General features: G+C 45.8%; 2 protein-coding genes across 2 annotated transcripts in view; one reads left to right on the top strand and one right to left on the bottom strand.

The window, feature by feature from the left end:
* The first annotated feature begins 2,283 nt into the window (after nucleotides 1–2,283).
* Nucleotides 2,284–17,578, top strand: part of LOC128872978 (L-lactate dehydrogenase-like) — a 206,730-nt gene continuing 191,435 nt past the window's right edge. Inside the window, exons 1-2 of the mRNA XM_054116208.1 lie at nucleotides 2,284–2,361; nucleotides 16,669–16,825. The gene's annotated coding sequence lies outside the window, so the exon portion shown is untranslated. The remainder of the gene's footprint in view (nucleotides 2,362–16,668; nucleotides 16,826–17,578) is intronic.
* Nucleotides 2,353–17,578, bottom strand: part of LOC128872977 (uncharacterized) — a 101,971-nt gene continuing 86,745 nt past the window's right edge. The window contains exons 3-7 of the mRNA XM_054116205.1: nucleotides 16,754–16,856; nucleotides 15,874–15,896; nucleotides 9,687–9,845; nucleotides 8,762–9,116; nucleotides 2,353–6,715 (exon numbers count right to left, since the gene is read on the bottom strand). Coding sequence (XP_053972180.1) covers nucleotides 6,322–6,715; nucleotides 8,762–9,116; nucleotides 9,687–9,845; nucleotides 15,874–15,896; nucleotides 16,754–16,856 — 1,034 coding nt within the window. The 3' untranslated portion in view covers nucleotides 2,353–6,321. The remainder of the gene's footprint in view (nucleotides 6,716–8,761; nucleotides 9,117–9,686; nucleotides 9,846–15,873; nucleotides 15,897–16,753; nucleotides 16,857–17,578) is intronic.

Genomic DNA, 17,578 nt, shown 5'->3' with positions numbered 1-17,578 from the left:
TTAGTTATGCGAAAACTTTACTTTCTCATTAGAAATAGAAGCGAACAGTGAGTATGTAACTATGGAAATGTGGATTTACGTAAAGGATATGTAAATGTGATGGAACTATTGTAGATAGAATTAAAATCTTAACGTAGGTGTAAAAGTACTTTCTTCTTCAGGTTTTTGCTTTATGCGATACACGTTACGGTTTCTAAGAAATACAGACAGCCCACAGGTATGAAATTTCTCTTTATTCGCTGTACAACTTCTTACATACAAAAAAGTGCAATGCCTTTGAACAGTGGTTGCATTCAGAACAGTAATTGACTTTGCCGCGCGATAGAACGATTTTCTATATCTGTGCGCGAATGCTTCACAATTATGTACACGGTAATAAAATAGTTTCACTTTTTACACTTTGTAATATTATGTACAGTCTAAAGTACTCGATTTACACGAGCATCATCGATTACAATATAATCCCGAATACCATCGCCGGTGTTAATAATTGAAGATTTCGGTGCGAGAACCAGCCGTCTTTACGAACGAAGATTTTCAAGGAAATAAGAAAATACTATTAGTGCTTTTGGTTGCGGTTATTCTAAGAATACTTTTCTTAGAGCTGTCACGATCATCGTATGTTTCTTTGACATAAACATATACGATCCAAGTTGCCCACTTTTTTTGTTTAAATCTAGAAATGCTCGGCATTGTATCGTGTACTATCAAACAATATTATATAACAGTTGACGTCCTAGCTAATGTTAAAGAGAAAAAATAGTCTACATAAAGCGAGGCACTGATTTCAAATCTTTGCCTAAAGGCAACTGTCAATGGACGTTCTTCCACGAGTGCAAATGAGAAAGATAATGTATGAATTCTGTGTACAATTTCATCTTAGCACCGTTTCGTCTCGATACTCGATCTCGACGACCGAATCGACAGTAATTACAGCAGAAGCAAATAAGAACAACGGTTAACAGTAATTACAATATCGACACGTACAAAATCTTTTATATTTTACAACGCAATTCTACAAGATCGCTTCGTTTTTATTATACATTGTTTCTCGCGGTTAGAGTTCGCTTAAACTAAGGATTATATTACACTTTGTATACACCTGTCCCCCGATTTTCATTTGAAATCGAGAGATAAGCGTATCGTCGTTATAATTACAGAATCGTTGGGCAAGAAACATCACATCGCAAGAAAATATAATAGTTCGATAAGCCAATCGTACGATTGGGTCGCAGGAACGTTTTTAATGATGCAATCGAAACTCAGCGTGAGTTTTTACCTCAGGCGTGATTATCGAGGTCGGCTTGAAGTTCTTGGCGATTTGTACTGCGAAGTATCTCAAATTGTCGCGATCGAAACGGCGTTTCTAAGATAGGCTGAGGTTTCCTGTCGTTTCTCAATGATGCATTAGATTCTAATCGATAGTTAACAGGGTTTTTTTTTACGCAACGTGGATTTCAACACGGCCTACTTCTATTGCGCCACTCTGTGCATGTATACCGACAATCGTAGGATACATGAATATTAACCGAAAGTGAGTGTTCACCAGTGACAGTTAAGTGATACTTATTACATCGAAGTTTTCAATCTTTTACAACTGTCCGCACTTTGTGAAGGTTTGATATTTTCCAAATTAATGACTCGAACGAAGAAGTATGCTATTATACAATCACCGATACCTTAATTTCAATATCTCATTTCTTAACCCAGTCCTATCACACGAATCAAATTATGATTAAGGTGGTCGATGATCATTTTATTTTTAAATGAAGTTTCACCACCGCTATCACACAATGTGTACCAAAAATACTGGTTCGTCTCAATCGCATTACACTTTACCTAAGTAAGTCCTCTACGAATATCTTTCCATGCGAATGCTTTGGTACCTGTATCGTATATCTCGATTAGGGATCGCAATACCGGTAAATGACGAGAAATTTGTACTGACGATCCGCTATTTTCTTTTTTACAGGAAGTGATGAACATACCAGGTGTACCATTGAGATGTACCTGCAGAAACAAAGACTACCAAACGATGATCAGTAAAATCTCGTTAAATACGTTTCTGGATACAACGAGCTCCAAGAAATCGGCAAACGTACTTATCCCTGGATACATATACCGCATCGTACCAACAATTCTAATCATTCCTCGACGAACTGAGAAGCAAATCTTAAGTGGAACGTATTCAAAATTCTCCGCAGGCATCATCGATCTGCGAGGATTCGTTATCACGGCACGCGGTGCGCCAGAAGCAGCGAGGAGCAATTCAACCTCTCAGCCGGCTTCATTCCGTGGACATTTTTCCGCTGTGGGAACGCCGTGAGCGCCAAGTAACGCGGTGCTGCTGCGATTTCACCGGTAATTCGAAAAATGCATAGGAATTAGCGGGAGCGGTATGCAGTCGCGCGGGATAAGGACGTTTCGGTGGTAGCGGCGACAAAGGTATTCGCCATAGGCACGTACATAGATGCGTGAGCTTGTTCCGTGCGAAGAGAGAAAGACGACGATGGGAATATGCTGGAAGTGGAAAAGAACGGTGAGGTGTGTGCGGGTCGCCAACACATTTCTCGATATCTTCGGGTTCGATCTCTCTCTCGGCCTGACCGCCCGTATATTTACATGTATAATTTATATATCCCGTGGCAGGGACGTGATGGTGGTGTGTGTTCAGTCAGGGCGGGTCCTAACGTCCTAACGGCCGTATCCTTCGCAGTGGCACACCCAGAAATTTAGCGACGGGGGTGCAACAAAAAGTTAAACCAGAGTTAAAGTAGTCGCAACCTTATTCCGACAGTTTACGAACCTTCACTGAACTTTACTTCGTGGCACTGAAACTTAGTGACGTCTTTTTCATACCATTTAGCAGCTTTCGATGCCTAGATCACAAAAATGGAAGTTTAAGTGTTAAACAAAAAAATTTAATTTACTAAATGGTAAAAAAAAGTGAATAATTTTTAGCGCCCCGAGGTAAAGTTTAACCCGAGACGATTCACGCTGACCGAATGCACTTCGTGAGTCCCGAAGGTTTTCTCAGGATTCTCCTAAGATCCTTTCGAGCCACGAGATAAATTTCTCAGCGCAGCTGCGAAACAGCCGCGTGTCCGACCAATGCAAGCCGATCCCACAAATGCGGAAGACTCTGGGTAGTTCGAGGCGGGCCTTAATTAAGCACGGGTACCAACGAATTCCATAATACGTTCCCGTTCGCGTAACACGGCCACGATAAGAGCCAACCGTCCGACGCGGCAGCGCGTTCGTGGGATTTTTTTCGGCGAAATAATGCCCCGTGCGCCAGCCCAAGACCGGCTCTCCCTATCGCCATTGTGGCCGCGGGGGCGCAATTAATTATTGCGTGGCCGCGAGGGAGTGCATTGTTGCATCTGTTGTTGCACGGTCCACGATTCCTTGTGTGTATAGTTAAACGGAGTAGCTGTGAATGATTTTGCGCCGCGGAACGGTTTTCGGCCAACGAAACGCCGTGGTTCTTTGTGTGCCCCCGCGATCTGGGGCCTCCCGGGTAATTTACGAGGTCGCGGTAGCTCGGTATAATTCACGTCGCGTAACCGTGGTACGTGTACAATTAAGAGGAAAAATGTATGGTTCGGTTTGGAGGTTTCGAAGTGACGCGGTAACTGTTTGCGTTAAACTCTTAGAAAAAAGAGAACATTTCGTTGCGTGAATGGCATCGATCTAATGCCCACGATCGGTACGTAACCTCCGCGGACCGGTGTCTCGTTTCTTTTCTCATCGCCAATATCAGTCAGTCGAGCGAAAGACGTTGGAAGGAACGCGGTAAAAATAAATACAAGATTCGTATTTAATATCGAAATCAGGCCCACTTATTTTTAACGAAATCGGTACAAGGAAAGTGGCAGAGTTAGAATCGATTATTTGAGCGAACGATGGATGCAGGATACATCTAGGAGGAACCTGCAGTAGGACCTAGAATACCATCATAAACTCCACCAGCTATTATTTTTAAACGTTATTTTTAAATTCGCCTTAACCCTCTGAATTTTATTTTATTTTTCAAAAGAGAAGCCATCTCTTGCTATTAGATATGTCTATATTGAAACTGAATGATGCTAATTTTACAAAAAAAATTTTCTCAATTGACAGAGATTGATCGTCTTCTGTGATCAATCGAGCACATTATCTGGTAGAGGGTTAAAAGGTTTTGCAAAGATTTATTCGAGCGTTTAAAATTAACGTGCTTGGGTATCGCGTACGCGCTTCGAAGGTGTGCGGTGGTTGCGCGTCGACGGACAGGCGCAGGTGAGACACGAATGAAAGACGTAAACGCGGCCGCTGCGGAGAATCTCGAGGTGGAATCGTGGTCTTCTCGAGTTCGTGTTTTGTCGAAGGAACAATCGGGACTGTCCGAGGGAAGGTAATTAAGAGAACACGACGGCGACGATTAAACGAGTTCTGCCGAATCGGGTGAAACGAATTAATTCCTCCATCGAACGAGGGTCGAAGATAAACGATTGGTCCCTGATGGAGGCCTGGAGATTCTGTTTAACGATTCAGTGACGAATACTTTCGCACGATGTTACGAAGCTGTCTCCCTTCTAATGCCGATCGAATGAAGAACCCTCGCCGTGCGTCGGGTGGCTAAATCGGACTCAAAGAAGAATACATACGAAACCTGTGCGTTGTGTAACTATGAATCTTTATTTTTATTTAAAGTGATGCTTAGTGGAAACCAATGTGACAGAAGAGAAAAGTCTCTCCAAGATTTTCAACTTTCTTTTCCTTTTGCAAATATTATCCGAGACCAGCAACTTATGCAATCTTAACCTGCCACTCTATAGACCACTTTGGTAAAAATATGGCTTCGACCAAACTTGCGTTCGAGTGAAAGTCAATAACTCGAGCGAGTTTTTGCTTCGAACCCGTCCAACACGAGGATCCCTCGAATTGACGAAACATTAATCGCATTCACGGAAACAGGACGAATTAACGGGCGAGGAAGGAAGGAGCTGCAGCACCGCGTGCCATTAGCTGCGAATGCAAAACCAGAGCGGACGTTGCCGTGAGCGCCGAGTGGAAGCCCTCGAACGTCAAATTAGGAAACACCTGTTCCTCGAAACGACTTTATTCCGCGGAGTTTCGTGCACTTCCATGGCTTCCGCGGAAACACTCTCTCGCTTCGCGGACGAACCCTGGTGAACCGACCACGGTGTCTGAGAGCGAGTAGTGCTCGCTGATGCATCGTTTAGGCGTTCCTAGCGATACGTTGGCGCATTACGTTCACGTCGACGCGATTTTTCAATGTTTCACTGTTCGGCACGATATGTATGAGCCACCGATGATGCACGCCGGCATGAACGTGTCGATAATCCGCGGAAGACTACGGTCTGATCAAAATCAATTGGCCGTTCGAAGCTACCTTCCACGGTCGTGAATCGCGCGAGACACGATTTCTATTTTTCTATTGCGTCAGCCTTTTATTGAAATGGTTGCAAGATATTTGCACGAAAAGATGAAAGGTAAACCAATGTAATTGACTTTCAACGGTCCAATTGATTTAGCTTCGACAGTAATTTTAGACAGTCCCTGAGACGAGAATAATGATTGTTAGGTTCGTCGTTTCCTGTTCGAAAGTCGAATTACCACACGCGCGAAAATTTTGTTATATAACGTGTTATAGAAACAGATAACGATTTCGTTTCACCGGATCCGGATGAGAGAACCGCGAATACGAGAACGGCGAATTGGAAACTCGACCTTCTTCTCGACGCACAAGAGCAAGGCTGCACGGTAGCCTCGACGTTGGCGATTCCCTTCCCTATAATTTTCACGCGATACTATTCATTTAGGATCGTAACGCTTTCGCAGTTTAAGACCCCGTGCGTTACGCGGCGCTATAATCCAGCGAAGCGAAATCGTTTTAGGAAACGCGCAACCGCCGACGAGCGCTCGTTAGCCCGCGAAACGACGAACGAATAGCGAGTTGGAAATATTTATGGCACTGCTGAAGGTTACGATACGTAGTCACCGATTGCGTTTAATCACTTATCTCGTTACATTTTTTCGTAGGACCGTCGAATTCCTTCACCACTTAATCCAATATCGGGCACTTGGAAATGTTAGGCACGCACTGGCGATGTCGCTAATTTTCCCACGAGCTTTTTCAAGCCACCCGGTTTGTACAAAAATATTCCTGAGCCTTGATCGCCTGAGCGCTGTTCCTCTTCTTCGGCGTTCTCGAATAATCTCCTCACATAGTAAGGAACGGAAACACTTGACGCGTTTATCGTTTAGTCGAACCGTTCACTAAGTTTCGAATCCCGTAACTTTTTAACTTCGGTTCACTTAGATGTAGTCCGACGGAACTGCGCTTTCGTTTATCGCCGCCAATCGGTACTGTGGCGTCTCCAGGCCCTGCGAGTTGATATGTAGGTTCGTGTTGTTGTTGGAGGACGGTCCTGTGGGGATCTGCTGGTTCGCCGAGTTTGAGCTCAGGTCGCTGTAGTAGGCGCTGCTCGGCGCGCTGCTCAGCGTCGGTCCGTCCGGTTCCGCGTCGCTTCCGGTGTACGCCGTGTTCTGGTACGAGGGATGCTCCCCGTTTCTGCTGCCGATTCGCAGCTCCTGATGATGATGGTGGTGATTGTGGTGGTGATGGTGGTGATGGTGGTGCTGCATCTGACCCGGCGGCACGGGCGTTGACGGCCCGTTCTCGTACATCTCGTAATCCGGTTCTTGTAACCTGAAAAATATCGAATTACCGCGTTAGCGGGTGTCGGTCGATCGATTGGCTCGTTCTACAAGTTTAAGCGTCGTTCGAGGCGTTAATGCTCGGGGAGATAAGGTTTTAGGAGACGTTTTCCTGCTCTATCGTGGCGCCAAATGACCCGTTGCTTGTCCCGTCTCAAAATTTGGCTTCGAGGAAGGGCCGGGTAGCCAGACCTCTGTATTATCCGAAGCTCGAACACGGGGATCGATGTCGAGCCAAATGGACACTTTACTCGACCGGTTTCTAGACTAGCAAGCGAGAAGACGTTCAGAATCACGTTTCTAGCGTGCATTCACCGAACAGGTTGCGTACTTGGGTATAAACGTGTAATTAGTGGAAACTCATTCGCGATAACACTTTCAGATGCTGATGTTTTAGTAGCGCGTTGCGACGTCCTATAATGGCGTATTTCCTTCAAAGCGTATCTCTTCGAGTCGCAGGAATGCGCGTTGACAAGATAATTATGCGCGATCTCGCAACGGTACATTTTAACGAGTTCTGTTTTTCAGGTAACGCGATGCTTTTAAGCGTCACGGAGACGGCAATGTTACGCGACTGCAGCTACCTGTCCCTCGCGAATCCGTAAAACCGCGCGAAACTGACTTGGACGCTGCGTATTCGGACTTCTTCCGATAGCGAAGCTAGTCGAGGCGTGTATTTTTTGATTCATTTAGGAAGGAATAGGAATTTTTAATAGGCAAGAAGGAATAGTATTTTCTGTGGGACTAGAAACAAAGTAAAATAGCAAGCGACTACGATAAAATGGTATCTGATACTCGAGCAAGTGCAATTCTCTGTTATTGCGAATTGTGGGTACATAAATTTATGTTTGTACGTACTCAAGGTCGATTTGAACGCCATGCTATGTTGGTCATTGAATTCGTCACGATGTCAACAATGTACACAAAAAGTGCGTAGTTCCATTAACGCTCAATTGGCGTCACGAGGTCACAGTGAACCCACTCATCAGTTTAATCTCCATTAAGAGGCTGCTAGCGGTGTTTATTACATTGTCCCGTCTCGAAGTTGATGAACGCGTAGATGGCCAATGGTTATCCCATTTGAAATGCTAAATAATGCTGCAATAAATGCCTATGGATATTTCTCGTCTCAATTTGATGAAAAATCTCGCATGGCAATTAGTCGAGCCTTATCTGAATGAACGATTAGCCAGCTGTCACCTTTCCCGAGACCCACGAATGTCTGTGATTTGCATACCGAAAAAGCCAATACCAATTTCTATATCTTTAATAGCAGATAAGAGGTGGGAACGATGTATTTTATATTCGAAAATACAGATAAGGAAACGTTACTCGCCATATCTGAGATCGGCCATTATGCAATAGCTGTCTTGCTAGAATGTATAATAGCTGTTTAGAAATAATTCGTGAAGATATATTAAGGAATCGGTGATATTCAACGAAATATTTGATGTGATGTCATTAAAAGTTTGTTTAATAGGATATGTCCTTAACTAAAGTCATTCGATTATTGTAAATTCTAAAATGCACTTCGCGATAAAATTAATTCAAAATGGTATTTAAAAAAATTCTAGTTTACGATAACTTAATTTTTTACTGATTGACTGATGAGTGATGTTGATATGTATGTTCCTAGTATACAAGTTGATGGTTGATGGTGCTACATATGTTTTTACGAAGATGTAGCTGACATCAAGAAGAATTCAACGACATACTTCTAGTTTAATACACAGGGATTAGCGTAAGAATCGGAAAGGGAAGGTAGCTGAGACGATTCTGAACCACAATTTCCTTTGCAAAAATGTCGGATGGTGCTTCGTTTTTGAATTCGAAACCATCCGACATTTTTGCAAAGGAAACTGTGGTTCAGAATCGTCTCAGCTACTGGAACACCGTGTATATTAAACTAGCAAGTCCTATTTTAAATTGTTCGCTCTTTCTAAATAGGGAGACAGTTAAAGTGTTAAGCAAAACGAAAAGAGTTGGGTGTTTCGTACATGACCAGTTGCATAGAGGTCGATTACGAGGATGAATTTACCTTTTACTGTGCCGCGTACGGAGCGTGTCCCTCTGTAATGATACGTCCTCGTTGCCTCCGCCGTAATGACGATGTAACCTCGCGGCGTCCAGCTCGTGGTATTCGTCGTCCTGGCCGCCGGAAGTTGTACCGTACGTCGAGCTTCCTCTCATTTGTAGCTGAAGATCGCTCGCGTAGCTCGCGGCCTGCGAGTCCAGTTCTGCGTAGAGCGCTTCGTCCGTCTGCATGTGGGTGTAATGGTTCTCCACGGGGAGATTCATGGCCCTTCTGTGTTGCGGAAGAGTCAGAGGCGTCGTGACGACTCCTGGCGTACCGCCGCCGCGTCGCGAGCCTAACCACGACCACACATTGTGCCCTTGAATCAAATCCCATGAATCGATAGAACGACATGCGCCAGTTTTGTTAAACGCGTTGATCAACGATTACGGACACTGGCATTCCTTCGCTACAAGGATGACGATCTATTTATTAAACGCTCTGCGTCACACGGTATCCTTTCAGTAGGTATGTCCGTCATCGATGATCCGCGCGTAAAGGAATCTATCAACGATCGCTATTTCTACTTTACTAGTAAATGTCGTTTTAGCAAACGAACTACTAATTTACTACGAGAAAATTTGGCAATATCTGAAAATGCCTGACACACTATTATGATACCGTAAATACGAGTTACAGTAGAATATGATCGTCGATACCGGGTCATTGGTTTCTTTAAAATGGAGTCCTTTCGCAGTTCTAATATGAATTTCCATCGATGCAAAGCGATTCCATCTTGCAGTGATCCCATTCCAATAAATTCTTTTCTTTTCTCGGTAATTCTTTCTGTCTGGTATGTTAATTCTAATGTCTAAATTTGTATCCGAGTTGTATCGATTGGATTTATCGCGCCTGAGCGGCGACAAATGGAGTGCTTAGGGATACGTACCAGGACTAGGCGCGACGTCGTGATAAGGCGGCAGCTTGTCTAATTCGAGGGGTGGTCGATCAGGTATAACGGCCACGCCACCGCCAGACCCGCCTCCGCCACCTGGACCACCGGCTTCCTGAGCGTTCGAGTCCTCGACGCCGACGCCGCAGCAGCCCGCTGGAACAGAAACAAAAAGGCAGGTCGTTGAGGCTTGTCCCTTCGGAAAATCCGTTGTCGGGATCGCCAGCGCGAGTCGTGCTCGAGTTTCAACCGATGAAGGCTCGAGGACCTACGAATCGAGACGAAGCTCGTGAAGTGCCAGGTGAGCACCGACAGGGGAATCCTGTTACGTTACAGGCTGCCACTCGCGGGTTCTTACAGGGCTGCAGGGTCGCGGGCATAGATACTCCTGTACAGGGTGTCCCAGTAATCGTAGGGAATAGCGATTCTCAGAGCAACGTATAAATTTGAAGTGGTAAACAATTTCTTTGCGACTGACGTGTATATATGGTTTGTTTAGATTGCTCGCGGCAGAAAAGAACGCGTTGTGACGTTGGAGAACAAAAGCCGATTCCGTAAGAGCTCCGGCACGGTACGCGAAGCGATCGGTACCGAACCGACATGTAATAAAAGCGTTTACGATTTCCAACGTCAAAAATGGAAATGCATCGAGTAACAGATTATCAAAGCTGTTCTTCTCCATAACGGAGGTCCACGTAAAAAAAAGTTTTACTCCATAATTTCTACTGGTTTTTGCAGGAAGAATCTCCCGGGACACCCTGTATAGGGTGTATATCCTTCACGCACACACGCGAACGCGAATCACCGCATTATGACATGAGCTCGCGTATGGATGGAGAGAGACAGAGCGGAAAAAAACGGCTGCTTTCTGTATGACCTTATTGTGCGCCCGTCATCGTGCCGTCATCGTGGCCCTCATAGAAACGCGGCGTGGTTCGGGGTGGATGGTATGGGAGCACCGGCGGGCAGAGGAGAAGGAAAGGGCAGAAGGAGAAAGGCAGGAAGGGCAGGACAGAGCGGTAGAAAATAAAAAAAAAAGGAATTCGGAATTCATAGATCAGAAGTGCCGCCTCGCGGTAAGTAGGCATGAGAATGCTCCAGAGAAAAAACGAGATTATGGGAATCCCATGGCGGTGTCTCGCTCTTTCACGTTGGTGGTACCTCATAACCTACGCACGTACGAAGCTCCGCCGTCGTTCGTAGCCGTGGTCTTCTTCGTCGTCCCGATCTCTCGGTGGTTTTCGTCGTCCTGGTCGGCGAAGGCTCGCGCGACGCGCCTTGGCGGCTGTCACTTGCCAGAAGATAGAGAGACTGGTTCTCGTTTATCGCGGTGCCCTTACACCACCGTCCAACCGTTGTGCAACGAGCACAATCTCCACTTCTACCTGTGCCTCGTCTAGACGCTATTTTCTTCTTCTTCCAAGAAGCTCGCGAGAATAATCGTTGATGCGCCTCTGACGTCCCGGAATGAAAAGCAGGGTGACGTGTACCCGAGGAGAAATTTAATTCTGTCTCACGGGGCACCGGCGTTCCCGGTGTATTTATAACAAGACGTTACATCGCAATTTGCATAATTAGGATCTATGCAACGTCCGCGGGATTACCTGGTAATGGCTGGACGAGAGGGTCCAGCGTCGATCGAGAACTTTTTTCACGCGTCGGTTAATGTATGTATCTCAACGACGGCGGCCCATTATCGGGTACATTTCAATGTTTCCAAGCGACGAAGAAACGAGGGTAGAGGCTGAGAACCGACACTCATCGATAAGGGTGGTTCTCAGGATTGAGTTCTTTTGAGAAAACTCCACATATTTTTACGTCATTTATGGTCCGTTTTATCTTTTACTTCGACACAAGAATAATTTAGGAAACAAATAATAAAATAACACGCGACAAGATCAGTTTCTGAAAACGACCAACAACCGTGTTTGCGAATCGGCGCGCGGTGGCTTCCACCGCGTTTACGTCATCGTTCCCACCTACCGGACGAGGTGAGAGGTAATCGGATCCGTTCCTTTTCCAGCCTGTCGCTTCGCGTCGCCCTTCCGTGGACGCGTTACCCCGCGTGATCTACCGTATTAGATGGTTCGAATATTAATTGGACGGCGAACGGGACGCGTGAAAATCGTGGCGTGTCGTGTCAGCGGAAGGGACAGAAGGGAGGGATCTCCTCTCCTCGGCTAGGTGATCCGAGGGCCCGTATTCTATTTCCTGGGGCAGCTCTCCGCGTGGCCGCAGGGCCCGATCCAGGGAGCTACGAACGCGGTCGACCCCGATTCGTTTTCAGGCGTCGTTACGTCAAAAAGATTTCCGGCGAAGCGAGAAAATTGTACGTTGAGCGCGGTTTTTTGTGAAATCTCGTGACGGGTGAATGTGTTCCCAGCTCCGGTAGGATTCTGGTAATCATTTACCGAGTTAACGACCTCGCCGACTTCGACAGGCTCGTGGAATTAGGGGAAAGGTTACCGAGTGTTTCAAAGCGAAGAATAATGATTCATCGCTGAAGTAATTATTCTTAATACGTTGACTGTCAGACTAACACCGTTGAAAATTTGTACTGTGATAAAAATTTTATTTACAGACTACTAAAAACTACATAATCAAACATTTATTATTGTAATTTCGTCGAAGTTTAGGTATTTCATTCAAATTCATTTTCCGTAACACTTAACTTTCAGGATTAATTTTTGTAGTCATTCGGTGGAAAGCACCGTCGCTCGTGTATGGGCGTTCAACGTTGTTAATCTGAATTTCAGGACGACGTCTTCGTGGGTATTGGGTTGGAGTACTCATTTTTCAAAGGAGAGCAAAGGAAATATAACCAGTAAATGAGCAAGAGAGCATAGAGCATAGAGAGCAAGATTTAAACATTTAAACATAGGATTACAATAGAATACGACTAGGTTAAGAAAAAAGCAAACATAAAGACACGTATCGTGACCAGTATACGAAGAAAGCTCCCGCAATTCCAGACCGAATAATGATCTACGCTAACGACAGGGCCAGTCGAAATAATCAAGAATTATATCTAGCGAACGACACTCCCTTTACAAAATATTACGCGTTAAGTGCCTCACACCGGCTCAACATTCGAATGCGTAAAAACCGGTCAAGAATACGAGAGCTTTCAACGAACGCGCACGATCCTGTCGTTGAGTCTTTCAGGGTGCAGCAGCTGATTCGGCGTATCGGTCGGGGGAACGCGCGATAAGCCGATTAAAGCATTCGATTCACCTATTCTACTCGGGCCTCGAATCGCCATTGTGTCCCGCCGATCGTACGGGAACCCATCGTGTACGGGCTCTCGTCTTTTTTGCGCAACCGCCTCTTTCAGCCGTCCATTAACGCCTCTCTTGTCCGTTGGCATTCTACGCGGCGATTCTTAACCCGACGGTTGTACACTTCGAACCAAGTTTCATTAATTCGTTCCTCTTTTTTTTCATTTTTTTTCTTCTTCGCGAGCTATGAAATTGCTCGCCTGGCTCGCGCGCGCAAAGTCCGCGCGTCGTTTATTTAACGAACTTGCCGCCCGTGTACTTTCCAAGCTGAATTCCAATTACATCCGCACGCGAGTACAGCTATAATTTCAATGCTGACAAGTTTACATACACGTCGGATAAGTAAACCCACGGCGAATACGTTCAGCCCGCGACAATGGCCATTGCGGTTTTAATGTAATTGATAGAAATCTAGAGGCGATTCAAAGGGTTCGAGTCTTTGCGACTTCTTGAGAATAAACAGGAAACGCGTATAGATGGTGGTTAAAATCATATAAAGGGATTCGGGATATGATTTGCCGAGGCTGCCGTTGAAGGCGTACTCTTCTGGATAGTAATTGGTATGGTTGAGTTGGGGTTCGTATAAAAGTGTTTTGTCGCTTTATTCTTTGAGGCGTCTTTGGAGCGACACATGTCCCAACTGACAAAGAAATTTAAATAGGATTTCACCAATGATTCGAAATATTTTTTCCCTCGTCGACCAATCTAACGTTCGAAGATACATTCAACTCGATTTTCACGAACGGTATCGCCAATTAGTCAGCCATTCAAATGTTAGCTTCGCACGCTAGGCTTAACCCAAGCCTCGCTTAACCTCTGCGATCGGTCGGACAATCGTTGTCTCAGAAAATAATGCCACCTACTGCACCTTTCTACGGCGGAGCGTGCAGACGGCGTCTGCTAAATAGACGCCTCTGGCGCCTGCCCCGCGTCCTCGGGAGCGGTCACGACGTTTCGGTGTGAAAGGCACTTAAGAGGCAAATCGTGGATCGGTGGAGATCGACGACAGAGTCCAGGGAGGTTTGGTAAAACGAGTGTTGGATAATTAATTCGAGTGACCCTTGTATCCCGTCCTGGTAGTAACCTGCCCTCGTCCCCACCTCTCTGCCGTCCCTTCTTCCTCTTTCTTCCCTCCTTCGCGTCTCCTTTCGTTCCCAGTTCGTTGATCGTATCGTGCCGCGGGTGATTTTAAATCAGAAAGTTAATTAGACGCGTTTCACTGTCCTTTATGTCGCCCGTCCGTCGCACCGCTCCGGTACCCTTTACGTGCACGAAGAGCCAACGGTAGCCTGGCTGACTGTACCGCCGTGAGGGGCTTTCATTATGCGAACTAATTAAACTCCAATCGACGCTGACACTCGACGCCACGGCTCTACTATGCATCTCGTTTGCACCAATCGACGTCGCGCGGCTGTGTGAGGCTCGTGTGTCTTTCTATCGACGCAACGAGACCCCTGGGCGCTGGGCAGTAACGTCGCGGGAGACGACATCCGGATACGTCCTCGGACCTTGGCTCTCGCTACGTGTCGGTTCATCTTCTATTTCCGTCTTTCACCTCGTTCCGAGGAATCGGATCGATTCGTCTGTTTCGCTTCTGGGAAGCCTCGAGCCATTCGTCTGGGGCGCTCGTAGGTGTCCTAACTGGTGCTGATTTCCTGGGCTGGAGGTAGTCTTACTTGTTAAGCGAGCGTCTTCGTACCTGCTTTGTTTCGTGGTCACATAACGTACGTGCAGGAAGTAGACAGGACGATATGGGCACACGTGGAGGACAGTAGATTGTTTTGTGGAAGTTCGGTTGTTTATTTTATAGTGCATGGGAGCTACTTTCTCTTCGTCCATATTTCACTTATCGTGTACATTTTCTTTTTTATATACCATCTTGGTCGTCGTTATCTTAATTTTTTCATCACTTCTTATTTTTAAGCCACAGGCTTTCGATGCATCTAATTAACCATACCTTGAAAAATTGGAGCGGACATCCAGGATTCGAACCCGGGTTCTCTGCGTGGTAGTCGGATACCATTAGGATTATTAAAATTTCTCAATGAGATTTAGCACACAAGAATTTAATACGAAAGGTACCGAAGCATATCGCGGAAGTGTGTCCATTGCTGAATTGCGATCATTATGCGTTACACAAGCACGTTACAGCCAGGTTCTCTCGAAAGAATTTGAATCCCTTTCATCGATGGCGGTTCGGTGTCAGCACACGTGGCCTTTTGAGTTCAGATAAGGTTTCACGGAATATTCACAAAGGGGACTTCAAAAAGGAATTATTAGGGGGCGGATATCATATTTTAACGAGCGACAAGGGCACCGTAGAAAAGGTGGAACAGCGAACCGATATCCCGGCAGGGAACTGGTATAATTACGAACTATTTCCAACGTGTCCTGTCAGCGCTACTGCTATACTCTCGGCACGCTTCGATTGACATGCCTATTGTCCCAATTTCGCATAATCGGAGCGCAATTATTCGGAACGCACGCAACACCGGTCGCACAAGGTTTCGCATTTTTCGATTTCGATAATTGCTTGGTAATTTTCGGTTGCATTTCAACGACGGTACGACAACGCGCGCAGTGGTACTCTTAAAGAGGAATGCGATTTTCCTGAACGAGCCACCGATCGCATAATTTTGCGGCGGGCAATTTTCTGACCAACGGCTGATCCTAATCTGGGCGTTAGCGCGGTAATGCGGTAATTTATTATCCCGAGCAAATAAACGGCTACGAAACGTAAATCGCGCCGATAGAGGATTCCAATAATAACAGGACGTATACGTGGCTACATTAACTGTAACCTCGATAAGCAGCTTAAACGTAAGCCTATCAGCCGCGTTAATAAACGCAACCCGAAACAACTACGAGGTGACCCATAAGAACACCGGGTTTATAATAATCCTTACCTCTGCCACCAGCGCTCTTCATCCTGCAACAGAAAACACAAATCTATCAGAAACTGAACTCGTCGAAAGATTGGATAATTTCAAGGGAATGGTTCGTTTGAATAATCGTGTACGTTGAAACGAGTTTAAAGTAAGTCTCAAAATTGTCACGGACTTACTGGGCGTTCATATTTTTCAAAAATGGTGTACCCAGAGAAGCCAGCCTGTATAATGACCGATCTGTTGTGGTTTTGTAACCATGTTCTAGCCGACAAGTCATTAAAATCTCGACGCGAGAAGTAACGGCGATAAAAGTTTGCGTTAACCGCGCTCTGAATACGAGTCTTTGTCTCGATCGTCGGAGGAAGTGGATCGCTATAAAGATCCTCGATTTTCTCGTCACGGTGGAACGAAGGGCTGGCCGTAGTTACGGCTGTCTTCTCCGTCCGTGGCTTTTTTCATTGTTTCCTCTGCGGGTTTTTTGTCTTGTCACACCACGGATTCGGATCGGATCCGATCTAGTTAGCGACCGGTTCCCCGCCTTCCTTATTACGACTCGGTTCTCTCGATTTTGATGCATTGCGGGTAGGTGGTAATTTAAGGGGAATCGGCCGGGCAATCGAGCGCGAGGAGCCCAGGCTAAACCGCGATCGTTTCGCGGATCTTGATCGCCGATCCGTATCGGGATGCCTGCGCCCTTCGTACGGATTTCGAAGGCAATCTCCCGCGCGGAAACCGACCGTGCGCGCAGCTGTTTACGTTCTCATATTTCAATTCGAGATTCCGCGAATAAACGTATAAATTTCTCCGTTCCAGGTCGAAGATTGAATCGGATTGCGCGCTCGGAGGCTGGCTCGCTCGCGATGGTTAAGGAATTATGGACTTACGGAATCGTACTGACCTCCGACAGTGGAGAAGCGTCACCATCACCACGGCGCCGATGCCAGCCGACACTAGGGACACTATCACTAGGGTGAGCACCCATCCTAGTTCGCCGGGAGCTTCTGTAAACAAAGCAGAGGGTACCAGGTTAAACGAGAAACATCAATGCTTGTTGTATAGGTCTTAATTCTATCATAATAAATTACACTTAACTTTAGGAGACTAACAATTAAGATTCAAATGTTTGCGCCCTTATTTTCTGAAAACAAATCTCTTTGAAACATCAGGAGATTTTAGATCGTTGGGAACACTGTTATTAATTATCGCGAAAGTTTATTCAGCCGCTGTCAAAGTCGAGAAATCGAGACCCAAACGTTGCATTTATCTAGTCGAGTCCTCAGGGGTTGTAGCTGTGTTCTTGTAAGCTGCAGTACAGGCTTAGCAACCCCGAGGAACCCGAGCTAGAGGGGGGCCAACGAGCCCCTACAGAGATGAGTTGTCGAGCGACAAAGAGATAAGAAATTATGCAATATAGGAGGGCCAGTGGGTAGAGACCCACTCTATAGAGATAGAGATGAGAATTTATCACATTTACACTAGAAAAACACTCTTATCCAATCACATTAGACACCATTAATGGCATTAATCACGAAAAAATCCACAAGCTCGTCTTAACTTTCAGAATCGGGAAAGTCCGTCGCACATCTTCTAAATGTAACGACACAGCAATAGTCAGAATTTCGTAGTTACGCGAATCTCCAGAGGTGGACCATCTAGAGATCAATCGCAACTCATTTACTTAAAATTCCTCATTCGTCACTTCTCACCTATCGCAGACCCACAT

The sequence above is a fragment of the Hylaeus volcanicus genome, chromosome 2 (assembly GCF_026283585.1).
Source record: "Hylaeus volcanicus isolate JK05 chromosome 2, UHH_iyHylVolc1.0_haploid, whole genome shotgun sequence".
Lineage (NCBI taxonomy): Eukaryota > Metazoa > Arthropoda > Insecta > Hymenoptera > Colletidae > Hylaeus > Hylaeus volcanicus.
Note: the sequence above shows the minus strand (reverse complement) of the source record. Positions and strands in the feature narration are given on the sequence as shown.